Source organism: Palaemon carinicauda, chromosome 36 (assembly GCF_036898095.1).
Source record: "Palaemon carinicauda isolate YSFRI2023 chromosome 36, ASM3689809v2, whole genome shotgun sequence".
In the NCBI taxonomy this organism is placed as follows: Eukaryota; Metazoa; Arthropoda; class Malacostraca; order Decapoda; family Palaemonidae; genus Palaemon; species Palaemon carinicauda.
This window is the reverse complement of record NC_090760.1, coordinates 17,673,160-17,693,545: the sequence shown is the minus strand read 5'-3', so window position 1 is coordinate 17,693,545 and position 20,386 is coordinate 17,673,160. Positions and strand designations below refer to the sequence as shown.

At 41.3% G+C, this 20,386-nt stretch overlaps 3 protein-coding genes and 1 long non-coding RNA gene across 8 annotated transcripts in view; 2 read left to right on the top strand and 2 right to left on the bottom strand.

The window, feature by feature from the left end:
• The window catches only part of LOC137628783 (L-asparaginase 1-like), a 303,952-nt gene extending 296,018 nt beyond the window's left edge, over window positions 1-7,934 (top strand). For all 4 annotated transcript variants that reach the window (XM_068359997.1, XM_068359999.1, XM_068359996.1 and 1 more), the window contains one exon: window positions 6,074-7,934. In XM_068359997.1, coding sequence (XP_068216098.1) covers window positions 6,074-6,102 — 29 coding nt within the window. In that variant the 3' untranslated portion in view covers window positions 6,103-7,934. The remainder of the gene's footprint in view (window positions 1-6,073) is intronic.
• The window catches only part of LOC137628785 (uncharacterized), a 146,778-nt gene that overhangs the window by 32,417 nt on the left and 93,975 nt on the right, over window positions 1-20,386 (bottom strand). The gene's annotated exons all lie outside the window — the stretch shown is intronic.
• Window positions 347-3,908, bottom strand: LOC137628781 (uncharacterized). The gene is made up of 2 exons (XM_068359990.1): window positions 2,807-3,908; window positions 347-2,660 (listed from the first exon to the last, which is right to left on the bottom strand). Exons 1-2 carry the CDS (start codon window positions 3,083-3,085, stop codon window positions 618-620), a joined length of 2,322 nt encoding a protein of 773 aa, XP_068216091.1. The 5' UTR covers window positions 3,086-3,908; the 3' UTR covers window positions 347-617.
• Window positions 18,858-20,386, top strand: part of LOC137628253 (uncharacterized) — a 52,456-nt gene continuing 50,927 nt past the window's right edge. The window contains exon 1 of the mRNA XM_068359420.1: window positions 18,858-18,947. Coding sequence (XP_068215521.1) covers window positions 18,939-18,947 — 9 coding nt within the window. The 5' untranslated portion in view covers window positions 18,858-18,938. The remainder of the gene's footprint in view (window positions 18,948-20,386) is intronic.

Below are 20,386 nucleotides of genomic sequence, written 5' to 3'. Positions count from 1 at the left end.
GACAATCCTCGACGTTGTCTGACCAGATTAGCCAATCGTCCAGGTATGCGACGACTTGGATTCCGTGGGATCGGAGTTCCTGAATGACCGATTCCGCCAGTTTCGTGAAGATTCTGGGCGCGATGTTGAGCCCGAAAGGCATCACTTTGAACGTGTAAGCCTTGTCGTCCAGTCTGAATCCTAGAAATGGGCGGAAGTGTCTCGCTATTGGAACGTGATAGTAAGCATCGGTAAGATCGATGGAGGTGGTGACGGCCCCACGGGGAAGCAAGGTTCGCACCTGCGAGACGGTAAGCATGTGAAACCTGTCGCATTGAATGGACAAGTTTAGTCGAGACAGATCGAGGATGACCCTTCGGCTGTCGGAGTCTTTCTTCGGAACGCTGAATAAGCGACCTTGAAACTTCAGATATTTCGTTTCCTTGATCGCGTTCTTGCGAAGAAGATCTTGGGTAAACAAAAGTAGGTCCGGTGTCGAGGGTTGATGGAATCTGTTCGGTGGAGGAGGCCCTTCTATCCAACTCCACCCCAGGCCCTTGGAGATTATGCTGAAGGCCCAAGGACTGAATTTCCAGCGACTCCGGAACACATAAAGTCTCCCTCCTACCTGAAGACCGTCAGTAGTTGGAGGTTTTACCGCCTCGGCCACCACGTGACCCTTTTCCACGGGAGAAATATCTCCCTTTGCTTCTGTTCTGAAAAGAACCCCTCGAACCGGGGCCCCTGCCTCGTTGGTATCCTTGGGAGGAAAACCGGGACTCATAGACCGGGTTATAAACAGGAGAGGTAAACGAGTTCGAAGCCACTTGGTTTTCAGGGACGAGGACATACTTCACTTGGGGCTGAGACTTGGAGGTGGAGGGTTGGATGCCCTGAGAGACCGGGGCCGACTGGACTACTTGAATAGGTTGGCGGAATTGGGTAGAGCTATAAGGGCGTAGCCTTTTTCTGCCCCGGGAGTGAATGCTCGATTGTTCGAACTTCCGTTTGGGAGTGAGACCCCAACGGACTTTGAGGCTCTGGTTCACTCTGGCAGCTTCGCTCAATACCGAGTTGACCATGTCCTCCGGGAAAAGGTCCGGACCCCAAGCAGAGGCTTTAATGAGCTTATTTGGCTCATGGCGGATAGTGGCTTCAGATAAGACATGCTTACGGCAACGTCTTTTGGTCACCAAGAAGTCGTAGCAGTCTGCTAACAAAGATTGCAGGGTGGCTTTAGTCATAACTTTAAAAGAGTGTTCCTCGTCATAAGTAAGAGAAAACATCTCCGCCATAGTCGAGATGTTGAGGCTCCGGCTAAACCTAGACCGGGACTCGAACTCGAGTCGGATTAAGGTTTCAGGTAGTCTTGGGAGGCGTTCACTGAATTGCGTCGATGCACAGTCCGCGGATAGCTTACCAGAAGTGAATGTCGATTGAATGTTAAGCCAACATTCATTATCTGATGGGAACAGCAGAGATGTAGGATCTGTCTCCCGGAGTTGTGGCAAAGGCTTATCTTCGGTCACTGCCTGAAGGGCTAATTCAACCATTTTGGTGACGCAAGGAGTGGGGGTCTGTTCGTCCACAAGAAACATGGTGTAAGTACTCTTGTGGGGGGTCAGCATGGTGTTTGTACAACCCCACTCATTTAAGGTTCGAACCCAAACAGACTGAGCCTGTTCCTTCGGAAAGATAACGGTCTCTTTAGGGACCTTATCTAGTCGGACAAGAGCCTCTTCCGTAAGCCGGGCGAAGCCGGGGAAAGGAAATTGAAGACCGGGAGGGAAGAACTCAAAATCTTCAATGGGCCTGGTCCCAAAACCCTCGATGGTCAACATTCCGTCCGTGAAAGGACAGTGGAGCGCCATTTTCCACGGGTTGTTCTTCGTGAAGGGTGGAAGTTTTGAGGCGTCCGGGATGAGGAACTGCTGTTGTTGAGGCAGTCCACTTTCCAGGGTATCTAGTCTTCTGGTGACGGCAGAAAGTATATAACTAATCTGCTCTGTAACGACCCTCGACAACATATTCGTGAGGGCCTCCGGGTCGAGGTTGGTTGTGGTAATTAAGGGGGATGACTGCACTCCCGGGTCCTGAGACATAGGGGCAGTGCTAGTCGAGTCACTAGGAGCTCCGGGGAGGGGAGCCTTCTTGGGCTTCGATGATCCAGGTAGTGTAGGATTCTGACGAGTCCTCACTAAAGGTCTTTTCTGAGATTTGACCTTGGCAGGAACCGAGAGCGATCTTGGGGAGGATTCGTGGTTCCCTTCAAAACCAAGAAAGGAAAAATTATTAGAAGTTGGAGAAAAAGAGGGGCTAAGAAGAGAGGTCTTAGCGCCAGACCCACCTGCCTCACTTACAACCTTACCTGTGTCAGGTTCGTCAAAAACCATGGGCTCTATGTCTAAGGTCAGAGCCGTAACATTGTCTTCAATGGGGTCCGGGTCGTCAGGGATGTCTGTATCCTGGACGAGATTGAGTTCTACGATTTCCGCAATGTCAGCAATTATAGGAGCCGCCACTTGCCTAGGCACTGCTGCCGAAGATTTTGCGTTCGGGTAGATAAGTCTACAATAATCTTCTGAGAGGACGTAGGGCTTCCTGGCCTTTACGTTACGGGCGAAGCCGCCTACCCACAATTTCAAAGTGGCTCTTGCTGAAGTTTTAACCGCCTGGGAACTCTGAAAGAACGGGGATAAGGTTAGCAAACCCGAGGACAAAATGATAAATGAACCCGAAGATTCATAACAGAAGTCAATGATTATCTATCATATTGATGTCGCCCAGTGAAGGGAAGTAAATACAAAAATGACTGAAAGAGGCTCACCGAATCTGAAGCGAGGGTGGAGATAAGGTCATAACAGATAAGGCAGTTGTCAGGGTGCCATACCAAAATATCGTCCATCTGGATCCCACAGTCCGCGTGGGACCGACAGACAGCATGGCCGCAAGGCTGGTGAAGGACGGCCGCGCAGGCTGTCATCCGGCAACGGACCACCTGTAAAAGGAATAGTCCATGAGCATCTACTAGTTTCTCTATAAGGGGTCCCGGAGGGTCCGGGACCTGCCAGTTAATAAAATAAATGTATAGCCTTAGACTAAACATGCAGAGAACTGAGACTATTCCAATAGCAATCCGGCAGAGCCGGGTATGAAAAAGGATGCAAAAAACAGTGATTAATATATAATCATAACTAGTTCCGGGGCCCCCGTGGCCGGGGAACAGGGTTGGTAAGTAAACTTAAAGTAAACTTAAAGTAACTTAAAGTAAACTTAAAGTACCCAAGATACATCCTTAAAGTACATAAATAGAAAACGCCAATTATGATCAAAAACTAATGTCTGTAATGAATAGGGCTCCCGGAGGGAGGATATTAATCAAAACCGTGTCAGTGTCAACCGATCATGTAGTTAAGAGCTCGGCGGCTCCGATGTCTGATGACGGGAGGGTACAACGGGAGAGCGCGGGGGGAGCCAGTGGAACCCCCCCCCCCTACCTTACCTGAGGTACCGGGACAAAGGTAATGATTCATGTAGAATATAAAATAATGATATGGGATATAATAAGTCCTATACGGACGATAATAGCATGAGGTACCGTAGGGGAGGACACTCCTAATATAAGTGCTCATTCTAACAACCGTAATTAAAAGCAAGGTTACACCAAGGTGCAGATATACCGACTAATCACGTGTGATAGTCCCCGGTGGTCCCGGCCTTCCCCCTCCCCGACCGATGGCGACGGGAGGGGGGAGACGAAACCGCCCGGTATGAATGAATGAGACTAAGTCATACCCCGTTGGTATACTCAGTCCTCAATATGTCGGAACGTTGATGGAAGACTGAGGTACAAGCATACTTGACCCGTAAATCATAACCAACAACCATCGAGTGAGAGGAAGGGTGTACACTGAAGGGGGGGGGGATGGAATAACCTCCCCAACTTGTTGGGGGGGGTGTAATGGTACAGGGAAATCGCCAGTGCGCAGTGGTAGACAGGGCTACCAACTGGAGATCCCCTAATCATGACATGAAAATCCCAAAAATAGGATCATAACGGAGTAAGCAATAAATATAATATCAATGCACAAATACATAAAAATAATTAATGAATTAAAAGCGAAATCACGTAAGTAAGGTTAGGCATGCAGAAAAAATATGGCGAGAGAGGGACTCGGGCGAGTGGTAGGGGAGGAAGCATGACGCCATCAGCAGATGGAAAGCAGGGGTACCAACCTAGTTACTGAAGCGGTAGATCGAACAGTAAAAACAACAAAATACGCGAGAGTCCCACTCGAACCAAACGTAAAACTAGGTGGAGCGTAATAAAACAAAAGGTTTTACTAATAATAAGTGAGATGGTCGAAATTAAAGCTCCTTGAACTAGCGAAACAATCTCAATGTTGTTGAACGGCACCTCACTATTGGGGGATTTCGAAGAGGAGAAATCTAAATGGTACGAGACCTCTGGTATTTCGCCCCAGTCTATACCGACACCATTAGGTGAGCGAGCTAGTTCAACCTAGCATTCCTTTACATTTTTTCTCTGGTAATATTAGCAGTTATATTCCTTTGAAATGGTGCTTAAGGAGCATTTCACTGCGCGGCACAGGGATTGAGCCCAGAAATAGGCAATTAAGTTCACCGAGAAAGCGAGAAAACTCTCTAAACTTTGTTCTTAAAAGGGCTAAAAATATGAGGAAAACCAACACTTAAAAGAAAGTGTAGGACATCTACTACAGATATGTTGGAAGTGGTAGCCAGGCTGACCTGGCCTCCAGCAAAGACTGGCAACTACAGTACTACAGCTGTTCCCTACTTAATTATTCAAGATACTCCTGGATGGAGCCATGCTTTTCTAACATGGCTAATTTACCAGCAGCGGAAAATAACCAACATTTGCCATTTCCGCCTCCTATACGTACCAGGACGATTAGTCACGCATATGTAATTTTTCTTTATGACAAAGCCAATGGTGGTACTGTTAGGGCCCATCACTGGTCATTGACAGCATATTTTTCCTAGATTTAAATCTACTCTAATTGAATTTAACATCACTAACTTGTACCACTATCCATATAGTGGTTTTTATCTAGAATGGAGAAATAGTTTGTGGATAGTCCTACATTCCAATATTATGTGAAGGATTGAGTAAAGAGTAGTCTGCATTGGATGTGATGCAAATCACCTGGAGACACCTATTGACAACTAAGGACCAATATCTGCATTAGAAGCATTCGACACAATGGAAGGATGCTGTAATAGATGTCAAGAAATCAGTAGAAATTCAAAATGACCACTGCCACTTAAAGAAAGGAATGAAACAATAAGAACAGACATTTACTTCCTTCTTCCTAAATGTCCCTTTGTGAGAGTAACACTCGCATGTGGGTTCATACTGTTAACTAAATCATCTATAAAATCACTGAAACCAATAGAGGCTTCAATAAGGAAAATGCACATAAACTAATGAAATTCTGAATTGCTGTACAGTAGGAGTCATACAGAGACCTTCTTCTCTGCATGAATCTGTGTTCAAGACCTTACCCTACTTGAAAGTAGTGTACCACTAAAGAAATTGGCTTAGAAGTAGATTAAAATGAAAATGTAAGCCTTGAAAGGGCAAACAACACAAAGTCAAGTTTAAATTTGAGCCAATAGCCATACTTATTTTTATAAAGTAGTATATATTTGTCAAAGCTGAAATAGCAAATGACATTTGCAGTGAAGCATAGACTGTTTTAGTTACCCAAGTGTAAAGATCTCTGGTACTGTATTTTTTTTTATTTAAAGAAAGGTTTTAAATCAGAGAGGGAGCCAAGACAAGGTATAGTAATGTGGATACATAGAAAAAGTGTTATTCTAAACTAGTTAAACTGTTGAAAACAAAGGGCATGTAAAGGTATGTAAAATGTAAATATAAGAACAATATCTCATCCCAGGTGCTGTGAATAAACCAGCCAGGTAGAAAAATCTGGTTACACAAATATAAACATTCTTTAAATGAATAATAAAGTTTTCTTTTAAATGTCACAATTTTAGATTTTGTAAGAATCCATTGTTAGAAAAACTATAAAATTTCTTTTCTTTACAGAAATAATCCGCCAAGGAATGCAGCGCTAATCCAGTGACCCTGAGTTACATCGTCACTAAAGGTGCCCATTCGTGCAATGGAAGAGTTATTCACCATATTACTTATTTATCATACGACTCCTCTTTTTTTTACGGAAAGCATTAGACAGAAATAAGTGTTCTAGACTATGTTTTTCATAAAAGTAAAAAAATAGGGCTGGCCCCTAGTTGACAACCACTTGTTTACTTGAAGCATTGCAAGACACTGATCTGTTAATGGCGAGTCACAAGATATGTTTTTATATTGTTTTAGACGAATACACGAACACTTTGAATGTTTTAGAAAGTTTTAATGCTTCTCAAACTCAAATTGTTATGGAGAGGTGTATAATGGTTTTGGAGGACTTCAGAAAGTGTTTTGGAGAACTAAAAACATTTACTACTGTACATTTGGTACGCCTTACAAAAGGCAACTGTATAGCTAGAACCCGTTTGGGTAAGTGTTTCTCATGGCTTACCAGTAATTATGAAGGAAAATTTGTAAAGGAATGTTGCAATGATGGCTTTTCATGAAAAGTATCTACGTATTTCAGAATGGAACTACAAATTTATTACAGTTTTGGAATCACAGTTAGTGAAGTAGGATGAAATTTGGATACCTAGCCAGAGTACTTTATATAAAATGAATATTGCATAAAAGTTAATTTAAATATACAGTATCACATAATCTTTGTAACAATAATGAATTTATGCAGCTTCATTCCTTTTGCCCAAGCACAAGAAATCTTTAGCACTGAAGATCCCTCTTGGCCCTAGTGTCAGATCTTAGCTTTGAATTATATCATATATACAGTAAAATTCTTGCTTAAAGCAGTAATAACTCTTGCAAGGTATTGTACTCTGTACAAGTTATTTGAATATAAAGTAATTGATTGTCAAATATTCCAAGAGATGCAACACTTACATTTACAAATAATACTTTCGTTTGTTATTCATTCTTATTTGTTTGTTATACAACATTGAATCTAGCTGTATTCTCAAAAGGGAAATGTCTCAAGTTTGAAATAAATTAGAAGTAGGTTTTAGGTTTTAACTATTTTTATGATCTGGATTTGTACTTTGATTTTTAAGGAAAATATTTTTATCTCTTAAAATTTTAAGTTAAAGTTAAGATAAATCAGGCACATGATTATCTAATGCCATATCTATAATAATTATGACTCAGGACTTGTTTTATCTGGCACAACATTACATAAATAAAAACTCCCATGATTATAGTTTGCCTATGGTGAAAATTAGTCTGAATAAAATATTTCTAATGTCCGGTTAAAATATGATTATCACAACTAAAAGCTAATAATTTCATATTCTATTTAGCCAGATCTGTGTCTTATAGGAAATAGCAGTACTGTACAGAATGTTTAGAGGGGTTTATAAACTACTGCAGCTTAAAATATTCCATTTTAAGTACTTAAAATTGTCTTGAAATATCAGGATTAACCTTAAATTATCATCTTGACCTATAACCATAAAACTACTTTACGGTAACGAAAAATAAATATTTTTTATATTGAATTTTAAATGATATCCATACACAAAACATACGGTCCAATAACCTTCATACCTGCAATAAATTGTGATAAAGGAAGTGTAATGTGATATTGCTATCACAGTATTGTAAATGATTGAATTGTATCCTCATTAGTTGAAAAATTTCTTCCAATGCTGGAGTCGATATTATAGTACAGTACCGTGTTGTTGCATGAGAAAAATATAGTATTTTAATGAGAGAATCTGACAAAGGTTTCCATACCTTTCCTTGTTTACCTGTTCACTGTAAATGTTTCAAATATTATTTATTTAATAAAATACTTTAAATGAAACCGATGTTTGTTTTATTATACAGTAAATCTGATAAGTATTCTTTTAGCTGTTCTAATTTTTCTTCTTGGGTAGATCATAAGAGATTCTACGTAGGTTTTTTAGGCTGCTTATTCTATTCCTATTTATGCCCCAACCAAGAATGTCCTATGCCCACCAGAAGCTTTTTGTCCTGAAGTAACCTGGCCTCAAGCCAATCCTAGTTACAATAGCCATAGTCATGAGTCCTTAGGTTCTTTACCATGACCTGAAGACATGCCCATGAATTAAGGCCTACATGCATTTTTCTCAATCATTCAAGCAATACTGTATACATCTTCAATATCAAAAGCAATAACCTATCAAGGAAACTCTTCATATTATAGTTAACAAAAAGACTGATACTTATTTTCTTGAAAGGTAGGAGCAACAAGTGTGAATCCAATCAAGATTTTCTAATTACCTCATAGTTAATCAGATGTGGTGGATCACAGTCAATTCTAGAGTTATTGGCAAGGGTAAGCAAGCTTATTCCGGAATACCAGTTTAAAAACTCTCACTAAAATGTATAAAATCATAAATCTTTAAAATCGCAGTCTTTTAATAGTACAGTACAGTACACTTTCAGCAAAGCTGGATATGGCTGTTATAGTGGTGGTAAGCTAGCTCAGCCAGGACACTGTAAAGGCCACAGAGCTCTCCCTTTGACTTTAAAACCAAGACTTGTGAGGTGGTTGACATGGGAAATGTGTCTTAAAGGACTCTGACTTGTATATACTGTATAGGAAAAACACAAATTACTTTGAAAATTTGTGAATTGTTCCTACACAAATATCACAAATTATAAATTTTATTTTTCCAAGCTATACAACCAAAGTTATTTAAAAAGGGTTTACTCTGGCACGAGCTGATCACTGTCGATGAAGAATCATAGATGATCTAGCAGCCTGTATCCGCCTGAGCTTCAAGTGTACAGGCTCTGGTTCCCGTCTGGGACTTGCAGGGTGGATACAAAGGGAATTAAATTTTTTCCTACGTGAAACAAACCTTCGTAATTTAAAAATGGTAGGCTTCCTTAGATGGAGAGGGGGTTAAGGAGGTAGTCTCATTGACCCTATGATTGGCAAATAAAGCGGTATGGTTGTGCACAGTGTGGTAAGAGGATAACCTGGTGCCTGTCATCCTTGCATCCCATTACCCAAGGAAATAAGTTATAATGGGTCATGGCCCACAGAGTTAGTTGACACTATTTGTCGTCTTGCTTGAGGGTACACTCAGGTACACTATTCTATCTTATTTCTCTTCCTCTTATTTTGTTGAAGTTTTTATAGTTTATATATGAAATATTTTTTTTAATGTTACTGTTCTTAAAATATTTTATTTTTCCTTGCTTCCTTTCCTCACTGGGCTATTTTACCTGTTGGAGCCCCCGGGCTTATAGCATCCTGCTTTCCCAACAAGGATTGTAGCTTAGTAAATAGTAATAACAATAAAGGCTAGTATATATTATAAGATTGGCAGAGCAGCCATGATTCCCCTTGAAAGGAATGCAAGGACAACACTTCTACCTATACAGTACAGTAGTTGAAAAGAATTGCCCGTCACTAGTGAGTTTACCTGTACGCTGCGAACATTAGCGAGTGATGGCGAGCGCTAGCAAACGCTAGCAAGCACTGGCAAAACGCCGGCAAGCTCTAACGAGATGGTTGAGCATCCGTATGTGCGTGAAATCTCTCTTTTGTATAGTGAGCTAACACTTGCATACAGTAGTTACTGCTTACTCATAGTGAGAGGACGGAATTTATAAGATGTATTGAATAGAGTTGCGCTGTTCTCACAGTACTTGTGGGCTATACAAGAAGTCGCCAGTGGGTGAGTGAGGTATTATGCGCATAGAATGAAGAGTGCATTAAACACACACTGCAGTTATTCTCCACAATGTTGTGGTAAGAGTGGTTGAGCGATGAACTCGCTCAATTGTTGAATTTCCAGTGAGGGAGAGCGAGTAGGTAAGCTCGTAGATATCAGTACTCTGAGCTCCTCCTAGATGGTAGCGCTCTGAGCTCCTCCTAGATGGTAGCGCTCTGAGCTCCTCCTAGATGGTAGCGCTCTGAGCTCCTCCTAGATGGTAGCGCTCTGAGCTCCTCCTAGATGGTAGCGCTCTGAGCTCCTCCTAGATGGTAGCGCTCTGAGCTCCTCCTAGATGGTAGCGCTCTGAGCTCCTCCTAGATGGTAGCGCTCTGAGCTCCTCCTAGATGGTAGCGCTCTGAGCTCCTCCTAGATGGTAGCGCTCTGAGCTCCTCCTAGATGGTAGCGCTCTGAGCTCCTCCTAGATGGTAGCGCTCTGAGCTCCTCCTAGATGGTAGCGCTCTGAGCTCCTCCTAGATGGTAGCGCTCTGAGCTCCTCCTAGATGGTAGCGCTCTGAGCTCCTCCTAGATGGTAGCGCTCTGAGCTCCTCCTAGATGGTAGCGCTCTGAGCTCCTCCTAGATGGTAGCGCTCTGAGCTCCTCCTAGATGGTAGCGCTCTGAGCACCTCCTAGATGGTAGCGCTCTGAGCACCTCCTAGCTCCTTGTAGATGGTAGCACTCGAGAGCTCCGCGTCCATGTAACACTCCGAGCTCCTCGTGGATGGTGGCACTCCGAGCTCCTCCTCGTGGATGCTGGCACTCCGAGCTCCTCCTCGTGGATGGTGGCACTCCGAGCTCCTCCTCGTGGATGGTGGCACTCCGAGCTCCTCCTCGTGGATGGTGGCACTCCGAGCTCCTCCTCGTGGATGGTGGCACTCCGAGCTCCTCCTCGTGGATGGTGGCACTCCGAGCTCCTCCTCGTGGATGGTGGCACTCCGAGCTCCTCCTCGTGGATGGTGGCACTCCGAGCTCCTCCTCGTGGATGGTGGCACTCCGAGCTCCTCCTCGTGGATGGTGGCACTCCGAGCTCCTCCTCGTGGATGGTGGCACTCCGAGCTACGAACTGCTCCTCGTCGATGGTGGCACTCCGAGCTCCTACTCTGAGCTTATGGATGGTAGAGCTCCGAGCTCCTCGTAGATGGTAGCCCTCTGAGCTCCTTGCCCTCTAACCTTATTAGTTGAAGGGACAAGCACTCTAGCAAATAAGGCTTGTCATTCATAAAAGAAGCTTCTTTCTTGTAAGAGTTTGAAACCGAGGCCAGGTCCCGAAGTTCCTGGCCTTTTAAAGGTACATGAGCATTGTTGTACCCTCAATGAGGTATGATGTAGGTAATAATCCCAAATGGATATAGCCTAAGAGAGTTTTCGCTCTTGTAAGTGGTTACAAATAATGAGGCACACATCCCAAAGGGCTTGGCTTCATAAAGCTCCAAGAGCTTTGTTGTGTCCCTACGAGACTTGTTGATGGGAGAAGCGGTGACCGCATGCAGTGGGCAACATCACCATCTGCAGCAATGACCCCAAAGAAATGTTGCTCATGAGACTTGTACTCTAAGGAACGATGGGAGAGCAGGCATCACCATCTGCGGCAATAACCGCGAAGGGAATTTGCTCAAGAGACTTGATTTGTACCCTGAGCATACGATGGGAAAGAGCAGGATCTACAAGCAATCCCGTAACTCCTTCTCCATTAAGCTCCAAAGAAATTGTGGAGAATGAATGGGAGAATCTAATCCCATCAGAGGAATCCATGGAGGAACCCAATCCTATCGGAGGAATCCTCAGGTGGGGAAATCATCCTCCTCAGTATGCCTCTGCTCTCATCCAACGCTGAAGCTATGGGAACGAAGGTGAGCAGAAGGTTGGCCACTGCATGAGTGAGCAGGGCGGAGGGTCTACCTCCCGCTGGCCCACGCTAACCAGCAGATGGGAGTAATACCTTGCTAAAAGTTTTACAGCTAGTTTCAGCTGTCGCTGAAATGTATGTCCATAGTAAAGACCTGAAAGGTTTGTATTTGGTGCCGGAACAACTGCAATTTGGCGGACGAGCCATGCAATCCCCCCAACTGTAGGTAGACGGACGCACCATGTGCTCCCCCAAACTGTAGGTAGAGGGATGCACCTGGATCACCTGAATCTTGTGGGAGAGCGGACGACGCAACTACGCTTTCATCTACAAAGTGCTGGTGCTCTGACCTGGACAGTTTCTCACGACTCTGATATCACAGTCCTTCACCTGACCTGCCACCCTCAACAGCACTTTCAGAAAACATACCCCTGACATGCTTTTACTATTGTCCTATGAGTATTGTATTGGACTTTCAGCCCTTAGGCGTAAGTGGAAGGCCAGACATTTTTGTAGGAGGTGACAAGGAATAAGACACCAGAGAATTAAGACATCAAGAATGGCGATGGTAAGGACTTGGGTGAGGATTTTGATGGAGGGTGCTCAGGTGATACAGTAATTGTTCAAAAAGACCAAAGGTGAGCTCAGTAGCATATAGCCCAAGTATTCACTTTGAGAACCCAGGTCAGATAGGTGGTGAAAGCAATAGCTCCAAAAGACTGGAGACAAAGACGTAGCAAGAGGATCAGCCTCTAATGCAGGATCCCCAGCCATGCTATGGGGGGCAGAAGAATCTGCATCTTAAGATAGACTTGGAGAAACACATGGCTGCAGTCCTTCGTCAGCTGATCTTGTACGTGACCTGATGACAAAGGCTCAGGCAGGGAAATTTCAAGATTTAGAATAGGAGATATAAGCATCTTATTCACCTTCAAAGCAGATGCAATCTTAGGAGAAGTCTCGCTTTGATTTCTTTTCTTCCTATCGTGAAATTTCTCCAATCGGGTAACCACTCCTTCTACACAACACAAGGGGATTCTGATGTGCACCGATGTCTATCACACGTTAAACACAAAGGACAAGCATCCATGTCTAGAAGACTCATAAAAGTCCCACAAGGTCGTCCTTCAACACCAGGACATCCTCATCACACACACTTGCTTTGCATTCATGCTGAAAAGACAAGAGAAAAAGTAATTCACACAAAAAAAAAATTTTATGGGCTAGACATTCGAACGGAAGCACAGCCTGAGTAAGAATGGGCTGCCAGCTTCATGCCAAAGCCTATTCACCTGATGCCTGGGAGAATAGAAGCTTCTATATTGGCTGTCAGATCCTCTGATTCTTCATCAGTCATGACCAACTCACGCCATAGTAAACCTTTTTTTAGATGACAAACTTTTGTCCTTTAATAGGAGACTTGTCCTTTGGAGGGAAAGGTCCATATAACCAAACTGGTTGGTTTACTTTTTCCACTAAAACTGTCCAAGCACTTCGGTCATGTATAGGAGAAAAAAGGACAACTCCCGTCCACCTTGTAACGACCTGGGAAAGAAGATGAGGCAAGTGATAGGCTAGGTCACTAGCTAGGTCTGGTAGACTGTCAAGAAAAATCCTGAGTGGAGAATAGGCCTAATATAAATTTTAATTCATCTTCTCGCATGGGAAGATGGGGGAGATACTGTACTCATAAACAAAAAGTAACTATTATGGAAAGTTGCTCGGTCATGGGAAGTCACCTGTTTTGATTCAAAACACTATGGTGAATGGGAAAATCGTTTGCAGTTGTCTGATCTCGCAGCATGGGAGGATCTTGTGACACAGACCGGCCTCATAACTTGGGAAGATCTTGACATAAATGGCCTCATATCATAGGAAGATATTGAAAAGATCTGCCAGTCATCACACTCTTCATTGAGGTCATTATGTTCACGATCACGGATTGTAAAAATTGAGCATTTGGAAGGCAGTATAGTCCAAACCTGTATGCATGAAGACCTTGCGTGAGGAGAGCTGTCTTCGTAAAGGAAGAAGGACTGGAAAGAGGATGGTGCCTTTTAGCCCAGACAAAGGCATGAGAGCTTGGTCACTTACAAAACAGTGTTTTACCAACAGTTAAGAGAACACATTTACCATGACTGCTTGGTGCTGATTATGTTCTTGGTATGAACTACTTGGTTGCTGGGTACAATCTTGGTACTGCACTTGAGCTCAGTGCCGGATATGATCTTGGTGCATACCACCACTCCTGTTACATACCGTCATCAAAGTATACAGGGAGAGGTCGGAGACACACCGCTATATTTCTTTGTAATCTGACATAGCTTATTCTTCTTCGGGCGAAGAAGCAACACTCATTCGATGCCATTGCATTAAGGTAGAGACGAAGTGTGTCTGCATCGACATTTCTTCCCACTAAGGACCAATTTACAACATGTATCCCTCCCAGTACAGAACCAAACACAGGTACGAGACGGCACCAATATTTCTTCCTGCTAAGGGACAACTTTCAGAACGCACAGCTTTCCTCTCTCTCCCGATAGAGATAGGGAGATATCATCCAGGAACAGTTAAACGGCATGTGAACTATCATACACCTTCCAAGAGTTGAGTGCACCAACTTTTCTTCCCACTATGGGATAACTTTCAGCATTTAATCATGAAGGGAGGCTCATGGTACTACATGGTCTCTCCCATAAGGAGAAAAACGATAGGAATTACTTGTATGTAACCCCTAACAATTGTTCTTTCTGGAAGTCTTTTAATGACCACCTGCTTTTTCTCCTCTAGAAGTAGCAGTAAAGTTTTTCTCACAATGATGAGCTAGAATAGAAGGAAGAACTTGAAGTAAGCCTTCTATGGAGCCGGGCAGGCTGGTGACGACACTCTCACAAGGTAAGAGACCACAGTAGGAACTTTATGATGAAAAAGCACAACCAGTTGAATTGACCTTAGTGCCTTTTTGGGGATTGGGAAAACAATTTAGTTAAGAAAAAGGGCGGCACATTTCTCCTTCATACTTGGCAGCAGTGTTTTACCAACAGGTAAGAGAACACATTTACCATGACTGCTTGGTGCTGATTATGTTCTTGGTATGAACTACTTGGTTGCTGGGTACAATCTTGGTACTGCACTTGAGCTCAGTGCCGGATATGATCTTGGTGCATACCACCACTCCTGTTACATACCGTCATCAAAGTATACAGGGAGAGGTCGGAGACACAACGCTATATTTCTTTGTAATCTGACATAGCTTATTCTTCTTCGGGCGAAGAAGCAACACCTTGGCACCTTCTTCCATTGACGGAATACATCAAAGCCCAACCTCATTAGTATTACGGTGTCATTGTCCTAACAAACCCACACAGGCAAAGGAATAAACAGCAAACAGGAATGCTGTGCAACAAGAACAAGCTAAGCGGACTTCGGGAAACCGCTACAAATATATATCCCTTGCACACACGAATTGCCAATACATTACTCTAGAAGAAAAAGCAAAAGATTAAGTCAGATGATGACACCGGAAGTACTCGAGTACTATCTGGCGGCTAAGAGCAAAGCGAGAGCTCAGTGGCCTGTTAGGTGGGCGGGCCATACGCGCTCACCGTCCAGCTAATTACCGCCACCTCTCAACTACAGTATCCAGCTTTACAGAAGGAAGTACTCCTATTAAAGAACAAAGGTTTGTATTTATCTATGAATAATTTTGAACTATCGTAATTTTATATTATTATTATTATTACTAACTAATCTATAACTCTAACTTGGTAAAGTAAGATGCCATAAGCCCAAGGGCTCCAACAGGGAAATATAACTCAGATTTTGAAGAATTATTACTGAATGAAATGAGAAAAGCTCAAAGAAGTTAGACAGATAAGCTTATGAAGGAAATTAACCAAAAGGATACTTAAGGAACTCTGCTGCACCAAAACAATGAAATTTTGGGGGTTGCTTCGAACTAACTATAGTCAATTTTTTTTAGTGAGGCAGATATGCACCAACTCGCAGCGGTGCCCTTTTAGCTCGGAAAAGTTTCCTGTTATCTGATTGGTTAGAATAATCTTGTCCAACCAATCAGCGATCAGGAAACTTTTCCTGAGCTAATGGGGCACCCTTGCGAGTCGGTGCAAATCTGCCTCACTAAAAAGAATTGACTATACTTTTTTGGAACTTATTCTTTTTATCTAAAAAACTATTTGAAAGAATAACAAAATTTGTACATGGGATATTCTTTTAAAATCTATATTCTTTATATGTATTATCTTATCAATGTATATACTACTACTTTTAAAGGGCACTGATTATCATATGTAAGATTTCGACTTTTCTAAAAGTGAATGCACATAATCCAGGTTAAAAATAATCCCATACATTTCCATGTTTAAATAACACCAATCTGTCAATATTAACATAAGTTGAAACTAGAACATTTCTCCGAAAATTTAATTTTGCGAAAACGTTCAATTTTTTTCATGTAGGCCAACAGATTAATTGAATAGACTTTACTGGTTATAAGTATGTGGTTTAACGGTAATTCTACACCACAAATGAGGATCAAAAGGATATAACATTCATATTTCAGGTTATTTTCATTTCACTCTAATCCAAAAATGACACGAGCAAGAATGAGCAACCAAATATATTCTCGTTTATATTTCTCTGGGAAAATCTTCAAGTTTTTTTTTTACTTCATTATCCTCTATAACACTTTATTAATCTTTCAGTATGATTATAAGAAAAATAAACACAAACGATCAGACAAAAAAAAAATGAATAAACAAAAACAAAACGTACCCTGAAAAGACGACATCTTGTTTACTTTGGAATAGCATTATAACATTCAAAGAAAACGAATAATCTTCGGAATATAAAAAATGGAAAATTTATATCGGATACTAAAAGATAACAGTTTTCCCTGCAATTTTTACAATAGTGTAAATCAATATGTGTACTAATTAGAAAAAAAAATGTTACCTACATAATAGAAAGTGTTGCGCAAATATATAAAATATGGAATTCTAATCCATAAAACAAAAGTTTCATTCGAAAAAATTACTTGAAATATGAAATACTGCAAAGAAGTTCTAGCAAAAATAAAAGAAAAAATCCAAGTGGGTCACAGCAAAGTTCAGTTACAAACAGAATATGATTGGCCATTACTTGCAAACCTCGAACAAAGATATAAGAAATATTCATAATTGAAAGGTGAGAAATATCTAAAGTAGACAGTACATTTCTAAATAGGATAATCATTCTTACTGAGAGAAATTGTACGAGTCATCTCACAGCACAAGACAGAGCAATCAACCAGAGTAGCATTTATCCACAGAGAGAATGTCACAGAAGGGAATATATATATATATATATATATATATATATATATATATATATATATATATATATATATATATATATATATATATATATATTGAAAAGGAAAAAAACGTTAAAGAGCAAATAGAAGATACAAGAACACCGTACAAGAAGACCGCAAAAGAATAAAAACAAGAAGATGAAAACTTGGAAGTGTAATATAGTAATAATAAAAGACATTCTGAGATAAAGTACATCAGCATCCTAATCAAAGTATGGATAGCTAGCCAAATATTTACCAATACAACCAACAGGAACAGCAACAGTTTCCACATCCCTTACACAGTAGAAAGGAAAGAAAGTAGTCTAAACATCCCTACCATTTCAAGGAGCAATGGCCAACTTTTCAAAATCTGTAACCCTGCTAGGAAGTAGGCCTACTGGTAAAAACTTCAACATCCCTAAAACTACTACAGCACACTTATTGGTCACTCTTCAAGCATCCCTAGCAATGCCATATTTACTAGCCACAGGCTTCGCCTCTAGTTTAAATTTGTTAGCATCCTTAATGTTGCTAGAAGTACTGGCAACCGTTTCAACATCCCTAACATCACAAAGAGTAACTATGCTAAAAATACTAAGTGGTATTTGGAAAAGATATCAATACCCTCAACACACAACCAAAAGTAATAATCATAAGTTTATTCAACCGTAACATTCCCAGAGTTTCTGGTCCTGTTTTAGCCTCTTGAACACTACCCCTTCCAAAATTACTAGCACTGCCAGGACTCCTGGTGAGTTTCAACATCAGAAACATTGAAAATGGAGTCTTCCATTGGTTTTAACATCACTAATATTGTCAGGAGTGCTGGCCATATTTTCAACGAACCCTGCCAGGGGTACTGGACATAGTTGATATCCTTAGTTCTGCCAGGAAGAATGGTCAAGGTTGAACATACTTAACGCTAGTATGGGTACTTGCCAGAAGTTGAACGTCGCTTAACACTACAGAGCTTTCTTCACTCCATCCATCCACCCACCCAAACCTTGGATTCCTCTTGCACTTCTCCTACCAACTCTTGCACTCATACCCTTCTTCAGCAAACGAACATTTTCAATCCTCTCTACATGGCCAAACCACCTCAGAATATTTTAATAGGGAAAGCAGAAATGTAGGACTGGAAATGAATAAGAGTAAAATTAAGATAATATTCAATGAAATTGCAGAGGAAACAAATAAAAGTTATGGACGAACCTCTAAAGATTAGTGAATATACATTCTTAGGACAGACAGTTAGTGTTTCCCAAGGACATGAGACCAAAATTAAAAGAAGGATAAATATGGTATGGAGAGCTTTCGGTAAACAAAATGAGATTACGAGATGTAAAATGCCACTTTCTCTAAATAGAAAAGTATTTAGATGGTCATACCAGTATTAACATAAGCATCAGAAAATTGGAGCCTTACTAAAGCCTTAGAGCATAAGCTAGTTACATCTCAGAGTGTTATTGAAAGAATAATGATGGGAATAACAAGAAGAGAGATAACAAGCAGCATGGATACGAGAGCAAACTAAAGTAGAGGATATTCTAACACCAGGTTTCCCAACCCTGGGGTCGCCAAGTGCTTTTCCTGGGGTCGCCAAAATCTCAAAATATCAAAGTAAAAATAAAAATTCAAAATATGGCAGAACTCGCAGTAAAGAAAAAATATATAAACTTATTTGTGGATTTTTATTTATCGACTTTTATATATCTATCTATTCATATATTAATATAAAAAACTAAATTTTAATGGTGGTATCCCTGAGTGCGGTACGCATTTGATACGTGAACAGCATCACTGTCCACGTCCAACCAGGCAGCCACTCCAGCTGTACTGCCGCAGCAGGATACACTGTCTACTATTTGTTGTTCGTCTTATATAGTTGATGCATTTATACCTGTATAGTGATTTCGAATGTGCTGCGTAAGTTGTACTCAATCTTTGTTTCTTTAAAATTCTTAATTATTTATGAAAAAGTGGTATGCCAACAATAGAAACTGAGTACTTCCCTTGCTGACGAAGCATTGCCCCACAGTATGTCAGTGGATGATAGCCTATCACAGTGTTCATAATTGAGGCTTCTAAAACCACATGGTAGGCTACCCCCCACCATATTTAAAGAGAGATGGGCAAGGGAAGAGAAAGAGAAGGAGAGGGGCACTTTTCATGCCCTCTCCTCCTACATTTTCCCCTTTACCTTCGCCACCCTTTCCTTGCTCCTCTACCCCATTCCCCGTCTTTCCATGCCCCTTCTTCTTTTTTACCCCTGCCCTCCTCTCCCCCTCCTTCTTACCCCCCCCCCTCCTCCCCTCCTCTTCGATATTTCCTTGCCATTTCCCTTCCTCTCCCCATCTTTACTCCTCCCCTACCTTTTTATTTACTTCTTGTGAATTTGTATTGTTTCGATTATTATTTCATCTAATAAAATAATTGTGTTATTAGATGTGTTATTTTATTTGTATGTTCTTGTGAAGTTGGCACGTCTCCGGCGCTGGTGACTCGGTCGAAAAGGTCGTTGGTTTGGCGGTTCTTTAGAGATTTCGAGGATTTTGTCGCTAGTTTTTGAGGTTGTTGTTTTGGCAGTTGTTAAGAGATTTGGAGGATTCTATGTCATTAGTTTTGGAGTTTGTTGTTTTGGCAGTTGTTTAGAGATTTGGAGGATTTTGTCATTCGTTTTTGAGGTTGTTGTTTTGACAGTTGTTTAGAGATTTGGAGGATTTTGTCATTCGTTTTTGAGGTTGTTGTTTTGACAGTTGTTTAGAGATTTGGAGGATTTTGTCATTCGTTTTTGAGGTTGTTGTTTTGACAGTTGTTTAGAGATTTGGAGGATTCTATGTCATTGGTTTTGGAGGTTGTTGTTTTGACAGTTGTTAAGAGATTTGGAGGATTCTATGTCATTAGTTTTGGAGTTTGTTGTTTTGGCAGTTGTTTAGAGATTTAGAGGATTTTAAGTTATTGGTTTTGGAGGTTGTTGTTTTGGCAGTTGTTTAGAGATTTGGAGGATTTTATGTCATTGGTTTTGGACGTTGTTGTTTTGGCAGTTGTTTAGAGATTTGGAGGATTTTATGTCATTAGTTTTGGACGTTGTTGTTTTGGCAGTTGTTTAGAGATTTGGAGGATTTTATGTCGCCGGTTTTAGAGGTTAAGTTGTTTTGGCAGTTGTTTAGAGATTTGGAGGATTTTATGTCATTGGTTTTGGAGGTTGTTGTTTTGGCAGTTAAGAGATTTGGAGGATTCTATGTCATTAGTTTTGAAGGTTGTTGTTTTGGCAGTTGTTTAGAGAATTAGAAAATTTTAAGTCATTGGTTTTTGAGGTTGTTGTTTTGGCAGTTGTTTAGAGGTTTGGAGGATTTTATGTTGCT